The sequence below is a fragment of the Crocodylus porosus genome, unplaced genomic scaffold, assembly GCF_001723895.1.
Source record: "Crocodylus porosus isolate Cpor-Errol unplaced genomic scaffold, CroPor_comp1, whole genome shotgun sequence".
In the NCBI taxonomy this organism is placed as follows: domain Eukaryota; kingdom Metazoa; phylum Chordata; order Crocodylia; family Crocodylidae; genus Crocodylus; species Crocodylus porosus.
In genome coordinates, this window is record NW_017728943.1 from 39,313,679 (window position 1) to 39,325,549 (window position 11,871).

General features: G+C 39.4%; 1 protein-coding gene across 10 annotated transcripts in view; it reads right to left on the bottom strand.

Annotated features, from left to right (window-relative positions):
• The window catches only part of EHBP1 (EH domain binding protein 1), a 334,374-nt gene that overhangs the window by 59,345 nt on the left and 263,158 nt on the right, over positions 1-11,871 (bottom strand). For 9 of the 10 annotated variants that reach the window (XM_019549196.1, XM_019549194.1, XM_019549193.1 and 6 more), the window contains one exon: positions 8,390-8,537. In XM_019549196.1, coding sequence (XP_019404741.1) covers positions 8,390-8,537 — 148 coding nt within the window. The remainder of the gene's footprint in view (positions 1-8,389; positions 8,538-11,871) is intronic. The other variant, XM_019549195.1, reaches the window with a different exon arrangement.

The window sequence follows — 11,871 nt, forward strand, 5'->3', positions numbered from 1 at the left end:
AAAGAAAAGAGCTAAATAGGAAAATAGAAATTGGTTGAATATATTAAATATCTTTTTTTAAATATTAAAAACATTAACTCCAACTTATTTCTGGCACCCGTTGAGAAATATATTTGATTAAAAAATAAGAAATAAGGATATCCAAGAATTAACCAGGGTAAGCCAGTGTCATGAGTTAGGTATGAAGAAACAGAAATTGATAAACTGAACATAATAAAACAGTCTAAGTCACTGACATTTGGTACTCTGATTGTCAAGCCTCAACAGAAAATTCTAAGTCTCTGGACTATGAATTATCCTCTCACTTCCAAAGGAAGTTCCTCATCTACCTGAGGAAGCTGTACCAATTAAAATCAGTTTCAAACCTGACTGAATTGAATTGGTGCAACCCTGTTGTGGGGACACTTCTTTTGATCTCAGGGGCTAAGTACAGATAGTCAAAAAGCTCGAGGCTGAATTGATTCAATCTTCACAGGTTAGCTTAAACTGTGTAGGTCAAGGGTGGGCAATTATTTGGGCCTGCAGGCGACATAGGCAGTTTTAGGGAGCTGTCACAGGCTGGTTAGCAACCTCCCCTCAACTGTAACAACCCGGAGGCAGCACGCCCTGCAGCTCCTCACCGCCACCACTACCCAGTGGCAAGTGAGCACACAGCACTGGCCCGCTCTTCACCTGTTCCGCCTAGCGCCAGCCAGAGCAGATAAGCTCCAGACTAGCTGGGACTCATGTGCACAGCCCCAACCCTGACCCATCCTGTGCCTGCTCCAGACCAGCCTGCCCACGATGAGCAGTGGTGGTAGAAGCTGCTGCTGGGCATAGGAGAAAAGTGGCTGCCTTCCCCTTGCAGCCCTTTTTGCTGCAGCTGCCAGAAGCCTGTGCCCTGGCTGCCCTGAGGCTCCTCTCCACTGCCACCACTGCCCCACTGGGTGGCCCAAAGGCGGTGCTCATGGCAGTGGTGACGGCAACAGAGAGAAACTTCAGGGCAGTCTGGGAGTGGGCTTGCAGGTGGCTGCAGCAAGAAAGGCCCAGCAGCAGTGAGAGGGAAGCAGCTGATTTGCCTCCACACCCAGCAACAGCTTCTGCTACTCGTTGTGGGTGGGCAGAATCTGAACTGTGCATGCGGGTCCCAGCTAGTCTGGAGCTTGCTCACTCCAGTCAGGGTGGGTCCAGAGTAGGCATGGGGATGGGATGGGCCAGGGCCAGGGCCAAGGCCAGGGCTCTGTGTGTGGGTCCACTCCAGTGCCCATGGGGCTGGGGCTGGAGTCTAACCACTAACCACAGACCTACCCCACCCTTGCTGTGGGGCCCAGGGGTAGCAGGATGTGCTACAGGCTGGACGGTGCCTGGGCCAGGTGAGACTGAGGGACCCAGCATGGGCTGTACAAAGTCCCTCCATGGGATGGATCTGGCCCGAGGGCTGTACTTTGCCTACCCTTGGTGTAGATTAAACCAATAAGCAAGTGAACAGACATTCACTTTTGATTCTGGAAATGCAGCAACATGCCTTCAGTGGCTTAGGCCAGAAGCCAGGGGGTGCTAGAGCATACCTCCCTTCTCAGCTGGAGCAGACAGCTTGGGTCAAGGCTAGACCACCCACCCTGTGAGAGAAGGGTTGTGGGGAAGGTGCAAAGCATCCTGAGATGCTGGGGGACTATGAGTTAACTTGAATTTGGAGGGGACCTGAGATAGAAGTTCAGTAAACTGATTTAACCTAAATCAGTTAATTCTGGTACTACATCTATCCAGGTCTATCTTAAATTGGTTTCAGCTATTTTAGAAGTGGTTTATGTGCAATTTCTGTTGTGTTACAGATTTCAACTGGTTTCCGATCACTTATACTAGTTTATGTGAAATTTCTGTCCCTAGCCAGGGTGCCTTATATTGATCTAGTTTAACTTGATTCCTTATTGCCTTCAGCTAAATTGACACAAGATACTCTAAAACTGATTTACGTAAGAGGTTCTCCCAAACTAGCAGCATCAGTTTCCAGGAAACTAAACAAAACCAGGGCTGTGTAATTTTCTTGTATAGACAAGCTTTTCTAAGGATTGAACCATACTGCAGAAGGACAAAAGTTTATGCTCTTGCTGCCCCTGTTGCACTTGTTCTGTAGACAAGAGAACGTCAATCTTCAGGCTGTCACTGGGACACCACTCAAGCAGTATACTCAGCTGGATATTTTTTGAAATATCAGGTGTAAAGTTTGCTTTAAGACAGCAGAATGCAATTAGGAGAAGCTGGACACTATAAGAAAAGCAAAGTAGATGAATGAAAGGCAGGTAAAAGGTAGAAATACAGTATTTCAGGTACAAAAAAACCACCGGAAGTTAAGAAAAAAAACACAAAGCCCATAGAGGTAATTTTTCAGAAAACGAGATATTACTGAAAAAAATAACCTGGGCATGGGATGCCATGTCTCGCTCATGAACATCTGTCCAAAGTCACTCTTTCAGCAACTGGAAGGGACAGAACAACTGTGTAGCTCCTACTGTGTACTGGATATAAAAGTAATGTATTGTCAACTGCTTCTCTATTTTATACATTTTAAAATATAACTTACTACATCCTCTAGTCTTGGTTAGTGCTTCCATCCCTCCTTTTTCCAATACTTTAATTTTTTTTAAATGCATCTTTTCCTATGCTGCTTGTAAGTTGTGTTGATCACTGCTTCTGCCCCTGAATACCCTCTCTCTGTTTCTCGCTCCCTACCTTTCATTGTATTCAGTATCTCCTTCTCCTTATCTTTGGTCTCTAATATTTTGTACATATTGTCACCAAAATTACTGTCAACACCATATCTGTTTTTTCCAACAAAAACCATCAATTATTCCCCCTCTCTCCCCTCTACTCTACCACCTCTCTCTTTGCAACTGTACCCCACCCCAAAACAAGCCATCTTCAATAAGAGAGAGCTGTATGGCAGACACCCAATAGTCAGTGAGCAAAGTGCTCTTGTAAATCACAGATGTGAATGACAGCTGCTTCACTGTTCAGGGATGAAGCCAAAACATGATTCCAACTCTGCTGCCCCTGAGTTACCAGGAAGAAAGTATTTGAACTTTTATCATAATGTTGCTCCAGGACTTTACTCAATGCTTCCGTTTATCAGTCTCCTAGTAGTAGCCATCAAACAAATCTGAAACCCCAATTGTAAACCTCTCTAGCTCTTCACAGGGAAAAGAAATATTGTCTTTCTCTTTTTCTAATCACCTAACCTCCCTGAAGTCCATATTTTGCAAAGGTTGATGACTTTTATACACAAGGAAAGTTTCTATTTGTCAAAGATATGTAGATTTTTCAGGCTATGGTTAAATAAAGACTTTAAAATGAGGATGTAGTGCCAATGTCCAACCACAAATTTCTCAATGAGTAAGCAGAAATATTGAAAGAGATTAGAGTTTCACTGACAAAAATGAGCAAGAAAGTAATCTGCAAAATGGACACTCAAGAAATAAAGCACTTTAAAAAAAAGATACGAATAAAGAGAAAATAAATCATTAAATGTCTTGTAAGATTTTTTTCTTAAAGCTGAGATGGAATGAGAGAGAAGCTAATTAAACATGTAGTAAGAAGAGATCTATAGAAATTGTAGAAAAGTATTATAAGCTTGACTTCAGGTATTGTATAGGGAATCCATTACTACAAACAAAAACTAAACACATGCAAACATAACAGAACTCAGAGTAGTACTCAGAATGTACTCACAAGATCTAGCCTATTAAATCTGGAATTTTGAGGAAAGTTAAAAGAAAAAGCAATGGAGATAATGATGTGTGGGCACATGAACAAGTTAGTGTGAGAGATAATCAGCTACTTTGCGCTAAGTGCCTGGGTGCATGTTCTTTGCCTGTGACAAATACAAGGTATCTCACTTCACTTTCAGGGTGACGAGGAACAATGGTAATAAACTGATGGAGAATAGGATTAAATTAGAGATCAGGAGGCAATATTTTACAGTTAGGGTGCCCAGAATCTGGAATCAACTTCCCAGGGAAGTGGTCCTCGCCCCTACCTTGGGTAAATTCAAAAAGAGGTTAGATGATCACCTGTCTGGGGTCTTGTGAACCCGGCATTCATTCCTGCCTGTGGCAGGGGGTTAGGCTAGATGATCTGTTCAGGTCCCTCCTGACCCTAGCTACCATGAAACTATGAAGGGTTAAACTACCATGCTCTTACCGGGTCCATCAACACATATCATTAAGGCAACATGATAAACTCTGGTGCACCAGAGTTTATCACAGCACTTTAATGGCATGTGTAGATGCTTAAACCGCTGTGGTCCAGGGTGCACATGCATACGGGACTGAAGCAGTTTGAACTAGGGCAGAGCAGCCCTGGGCTGGCAGAGGACCCTGGGGGTCAGCCCCAGGCTCCAGGAGGTGATGTTGGGTGGCAGAGGGGCTGGCTGGGACATGAGTGTGCTCCAAATTGCAGAGCCCTGTGGCAGGCAGCAGGAAGGGGTCTGCCTGGGTTGACCAGGTGCAATGTACGCCCAGGTCAGCGTTTACACATGCATTTAGGCGCAGTTATTTTTGCTGTTCCTGATAGTGAAAATAAGTGATGAAAACTAGTTTGCTGCAATCTAATAGCAATGCATGTACAGGCTGTGATGCTGTACACCACAGCAAATTAGTCTAATGTGCAGTTAAGCACACGTATAGATGTACCCACTGTGGGATAAGAATGCCAGTTACTGTGGAATGGCTGAAACTGTAAGGTCCCACCCTATCTTACCTCAAGCTAACTTGTTTGTGCACCCATATCTATGCTGTAATTTACTTGGATTAAAAAAAATATTATCTTACTTTCCCAAAACTGTTCCAATATAGAAGGAGCTTTGTGAATATAGAACTGGCTTGGAAATCTACAACAATTTATCAATACTGAAATGCAAGAATGAGAAGGAGGTTGAATATGTGCTATGAGAAAAAGAAAGAAGGGTTTTTTTGAAAGAATGAAGATGAAGGAAAGTAAGACAATTTGCACAAAGACAGAACAAGAGTAAGGGTAAATCAGAGTGCATGGACAACAAAACATAAAAGTACAACAAAAATGCAACTAACTTGGACAGACTACTATATGGAAATCAATGTAGAGAATATAACATTATGGTTATATCCCAACCTCATTAAAACAGAAAATATGCTAGCCAGTCAAACAAATCAAAATACTGTTGGCAATGAAGAGGAGCTGTTATGGTGTTATAAACTGTATATACCAAGTTCTGACTCCCTTATTCATGTTGAGTAATGCCACTGCAATTAGTCACACTGGAATCTGTGGGAGCACACATGCAGTGAGTTAATACTCAACAGGACTTAAAAGGCACAGGATCTTGCTTTAAAATTCTATGCAAATACTGGAAAACAATAGAATGCAAGAGCAGACAGAGCGCAGAATAAACAGAGAATAAAAACAGATATGAGATTTCCCCCAGAAGAAACCCTTTTATCTTGGGATACTACAGATGTATAAGCCTACTGTCCCACTTAAAGTATCTCTGAAGTATCTGAAATAACATTTTTTCCTGGGACAATCACAACTAAATAAAGTTAATTACAATTCATTCTAGGGAAAAGCTACATTTAGATCAATCACAACAGCTACAAATGTCATGTGTTTTTACCTAGAGGTATCAAGTATTATGGAGATTATGACAAAATAGAAGATGATTTAAGAAGTTTGAAAAAATTAATTATTCAGAAAATTTAAAGAAACTTGGAGTAAAAATCTAGTCCCACTGAAGTCAGTGGAGCAGAATTTCATCCTAGGTTTTTACTGAGAGTAAAAAAAGAAGGAAAAAATCTGTTCTCAGGCTACAAATAGACAATAAATTTGTCCCAGGAGAAACTGGGACAGAGCATGATCATACATCTTTGTTTGCTGTCCTGGGACAAACCCTAAGTACTAACAGTTTGTCCTGGGACATCCTAAAATGCATCTGAATGGTTGTCTCGGGACTGCATTATTGAATCAATGGCAGAAAGGCGGCACTGCATCCAGCTGCTCACTAAACGTTGTTTGGAAGGGTGATGTGTATGCATGCCAATCCTGGCACTTTTGTGTTCCAGGACAAACACAGACACAACTCGTTCCGAGACAAATGTGATGTCTGTTCCTAGCTTTACTGGGATTCAGAATATTCTGATGAGAATAAAGCAGAGGAGTAACTGGCAGTGCTGTACCTTGGGTGGCAGTGGTGCATGGAGCAACATCTGTTGTTGTCCTGCTGGCAGAGCAGCAGTGTGCTGGCTGCTATTTTTTGCTGCCTCCTATTCCACCCATCCTAGTCAACACCTAAGCTTGGTCTCCTGGTAACTCCTGCTCAGTTATGGTACTGGAATAAAAGAACACAAATACTATGGGACTATTTATGCTGACATCAAATTCAAAATAATCTTTGAGGGAGCTTATAGAATATGGAAGAGTTTGCCTATAATGGGAATTTTAAACACAAAGGGCACCTATATATGTGCTCCAGGATGGTGTGTGTTGGGGGGAGGGGTGGCACTTTAAACAAAGTGGCTCTCAGGAGTCACTTTAATTAAAATGCCCGCAGTATCTTGTGTATTCACCATCCCACTTTTCAAAATGGTAGGGGTGCTTTAACTTAAGCTCATTCAATGCCAGTTTGAAACACAGAGATACTGAATACATGAGACACTGCAGCATGCTGAACTGTTCTGATTAGAATGTTCCAGGAGACTCGATTAATCGAGTCAGCTTCAATGTGTTCTAATCAGAATGCATCGGAGCACATGGAAAAGTGCCTAACGAGTCATTTTACATCAACTGATATTAGGGTCTAACGTGGTTAGAATGTAGGTGAAAGAGAAAATACTGTAATTTGAAACCAACTGGGCATCCAGAGCATCTTCAGTACAAGGTCTCTCTTCACACTTAAAGGGAAAGAGAAATTGCAGCAGGAAAAGCAACTGGAGAATATAGTGGGATAATATCAGTGCGCAGCTAATAAAATAAAGCAGGATTAAGAGTGATAAACACTGAAGTAGAATATTGGTTGATATTTACCTTACTTTACCATGTGACTTTTGCTTTCTAGCCAATTGAAACTGAGAATGTAACTTACAGTACTATGCACATGCCATCATTGAACTTGACACACTGGCATGGAAGTACCACCCGCATTAATCAGGTTTGAATATCCCCATAGTGTTTAATATTAGTGTATGGAACATGTTAGAAAAAGGAAGCAACTAGCAGTACATATTTCTAAGGGATCTTGCTCTTGCATCTTACAGCTAAAATTCCTTATTTCTATTAAGGCCTTATTTTTCCTGCTTATAGTGAATGCAGAGCTGAACAGCAGCCCCCAACAGGAGGCATCTTGGCATGCTGCATTCACCCAGTGAGCAGGAGAGCTGATGATCCAATCTAACTGGATATATTCAGATGCTTTCCAGCCATTCCCAGCCTCAGTATTAAATGGAGAAGAGAGTAGGTCTGGAGTGCAAATCAGTTGTAAAATCATCTAAAAAGAATATATTTAAAAATGTATTGAAAACAGAAGAAAACATGTCACAAATGAACCTGCATGCAGCATCATAAACGTAACACTGAATTTACCCGACTCTTGCACTTACAATTACCAGTTCGTATAAGAAAAATAATTTCTCCTTCACGTATGTAGGAGATGCTAAAAGAGCAAGATGCCTATGTTGAAATGTGTTCAGTGCCCATTTGAGCTTGAGTGACACTACATTACTCCTGCTTGTAGCGCTGGCAGGTATATGAATTTTAATGACATTTCAAAGTCCATTTAATAATATTACAGTAACATTACAACTAAAAATTGTAAAGGCAAGTGGTATGTCAAAACACTGTCATTTAAAATCAAAAGGTTATTGCTCATACCTCCCAGGTTACAATGAATAAAAACAATTTAATGCCAGAGGACTTCTTTAAAATGTTCCTAAAAATAGCTTTACTAATAAGTTTAATTAAAAAGTAAAGTTTCTTAAATCTTTCTCATACACTTTGTTCCACAGGTTACATTCATAATCCTACATTTTTCAAGGACTGCAGTGGACTTTAGCCACACAATTTCCATATGACTAATACTTAATGGAATTCTGAAAATTTAGGGGTAAAATCAAACCTGAATAATAGGCTAATATGAGCCAACAGTTCTTACCTATATGGCAATATTTCTCCTGTAACATATGGACTGTTCTTTTAGCTGTTTGAATTTAAGTGATACAGCCCTGATTTGGAAAACATATCCATAGCTGATCTCTTGATATGAGTACCTGATGAACAACAATTACCTACAACAACATTTTGAAGTGTGAATAAAAGTGACACCCAAAAAGGTCTTCTCTGGTTTCTGGGTTGCCATAGGAATAAGATACCAGGTTCCTTAACTCACCTCCAGATGCCTTTGACCTTTCTTTCAACTTTTCTGCAGCCATTTCACTGTAGCTAGGAAGTTCTGACATCTTCACTCCAGATCGAGCTTCTGCTATTAGCTGACGAGCTCTCTCTCTCAGCTGCCGACGTCGCTCTTCATCTTGCTGCTAAGATATATTGAACAGTTGCCAACTCAGTAATTGACAGAAATGCAATTTCATTCTCAATCTGATCATCATGATAGTAACTGGTTTACAGCATGGTGCTTGGCCCACATTATAAATAGGATGCTCTATATCAGTTGGGTGTCACACCACAGTTTTTAAAGACATCCATGAATCATATTTTTATAACGTTTCCAAAATTATTCTCATGTTAAAATTTTTATGATTTGCAATTTCAGCCAGTTATGACACGTTTTTTCCCCAGTTATGCTCTGTAAAATATTCTGATACAAAACAAATCTCAGGAACTTTTGTCTCAAAGCAACAGCTACAAAAGTTTTATGATGGCTATAAAATGACCTTATTAAACTGAATTATTAGTGAAACAGTGCATCACAGTATGTGCAGCAGGAGCCAGATGGCTCTCAGGTACATCATTACCTGAGCTGACTTCAAGAGTGTTAAAGCAATGCAAATCTCAGGTAAGAGAATTCTGGCCTCCCACTTCAACTACTGTATCTTTATTACAGGAACTGCAGCTGGAACAATAGCTTGTAGGTACAAAAGAACTTCCTCTGCTTTAAAATGCTGATGTTAAATACAGTAATAACAAATATCTCACAACAGGTAACATATGCAAAGGTAACACATTCAAGGTACCACTGTTCTATTAGACATTTTAAGCCCTTCACTAATACTATAAAAGATAAACCATGTAACTGATTAAACCATTAGTAATATTTTTCTGCACAGATTTTGAAAAAAGTTTGACACTACAAATTTAAAAAAAATGTAAGCTTAATTTGATCTACTACAATACATAGGAAGGTATAGAGAACTGAATTTATGTTTTAGTTTTTAAAACATCATTCAAACTTAAATGAAAAAAATTATGATAACCATGATACTACGGGTACAAATAAGTATAACAAACCCTGGCACTTGGCATGAAGTTAAATTTACTTCAAACTACATACATACTGATACAGGGGATAAAACCAAAGTATTTGCAGATGGCCTTAACTAGGCTGAATGTAACAACTACCTAATTCTGGAAGGCAATACTTGCAACTCAGTTTTCTTATAATGAATGTCAAACACCATTCCCATTAAACAAGGAATTGGACATTCCACACCTGCAAATGTTTGTAAAAGACTGCTACAAAGTGTTATTTAGTTTAAGCAATCATTAATAAAACAAGCACAAAATACTAATTAGGTACATTTTATCTATTTCCATGTAAATTTTTTGTTTGTAGCTATTTATTCATCATTGTTCTTGGTACAATAGAAAAAATGCAAATGAAAGAATCAAAATGCAGCCCTAATGGGACTTTCTGTTTATAACCATTAGCCCAGAGGTGTGCTGTAATTCAATCCTCAAGCAGCAAGATTTAGCCTCATTAACAGCTTGCATGGGCAGGTTACAACTCATAAAACCCTACAGTAAACAAAGCATATGGACACAGCACAATATCTTGAGTCTGATTGACAGAATTCTGGTTCCCTATCAGATTGCCTTGATTTACTTTTCTACTAATGTCCTAACACTATAAAGACAATTTTGCTTGGGCCCTGTGAGCTCTTCAGGAGGATGGCATATTTGCTTTGTTTGTTTTCTCACCCCTTAACTTCCCAGATAGCACAGAGCAACAGTTCTATCAAAAACTTATTTGTTAAAGTACACACTAGAAAGAAAGCTAGAAAGCTTCTGTATCTTCCATGGACTATATCAATTTAATTTCATTTACAGCCAGCCAACTGACACAGCAACTAATTTTATTTCAACCACTGTATTTGGCAACATTAATTAAATTTGAGTTTACGTGAAGTAAAACTGCTCATATGTTTCAGATTTGTTGCTCCAAACATATATGAATTTATGGTTTTAAATTAAATTAAAACACGTTTTTAAGGTAAGGAAGCAATTTAATATGGAAGATTCATATGGCAGAATTAAATCTACTACAGCCAATGATAGATTCAATATCAGGCTCCATGTACTTTAGGAAAGAAACATCCTACAATAGGGTAGGTTGAATTTTTTTTTTAAAGAAAGAACTCTTACCCCTGAATGATTAGCATAGTCACCAGCATCCTGGGTATCTTAGTGCAAACACTGATGGTTGTTGCTTGTGTTTGTGCTGATTAAGGCAATCAGCATATTTATAGCTTAAACTCAACACATGTATTTGAACTGTTGATTATCAAGCTTTGAGGGATGAAGCGATTGTGGAGAGCCACTATGATTTAAAGCACATAGAAGCTATGTATCAAATAATTATAAAAGTTGCAAGGTAAAAAACAATCATATTAAAACTTACAGCTTGATTCCTACCTAATATCTTTATCAACTCTTCTAAAAAAAAAAAGGTGGCGGGGCTGCAAAAACTGTATTTTTTTCAAAAACAAATAATTTGCCACAAGGGAAAAAAGGGACCTGAAAATTCAGATACAACAATATATGCTAGAAACTCTTCAATACTAAAGAGAAAACTAGGTGAAGGTGAAGCTTTCACTTCTCTGTCATGTATCTGACATAACAGAGAGACATAAAAGTTTACTCTGTTATTTTCCCCCAATTACTTTGTAACGGTCTAAAAATCTGCCACATGGATGCACAGCAAGTAAAACTTCACCATTTAAGGACAAACTCTTCAAGAATAAGTAATGTAATTCCTTGTTTCCCTCCTATAAAAATGTATTGGTATGCAATTTTTATATTTCACAGTTCACCGACATCTCGGCAAGCTTTCTTCCACTGCTTCAATGGTGCTACTTTTAATTTTATCCTCCTTAGTCCTAGTAATTAAAGTGATCAGCAGTGGCATCCCAACGGCTTTGACACAGCTACAACCCCCTAGCAGACTTCTGCTTTTAAGGGGAAAGGGAAGAAAAAGGACTGGAGTTTCATTTCACAGGAACAAGAAAATCAAGCTTCTCCAATCCTCAACTTTATCCAATTGTTCTTTCAGCAGTCTTTGGATCTTAAGAAACAAATAAAAATGGCTGCCATTAGGGGGTCCTTTTTGTACTTGCCGCAAATGTCAGTGACTGACATTGCTTTGGCCAAAAATGATGCCATGGATTTGTGAAGGTGAATTAGAATGTGAGACACTGTCAGTGGAGTTGCCGAGATCATTACCCTCCAATGATGTCATTTGGCAGCATGAGAAATTAGAGGTGACCAACTTTAAAATATCTAGAATGCTAATGTCCTGTGGGGGAGGAATCAGTCCCCACCAATACAGTTCACTCAATCTATATTTTTAACATTTATGATCTTTTTCTCATTCTCAATAAATGCTTCGATAGACCTTTAGTTGCTCTCTGAGTG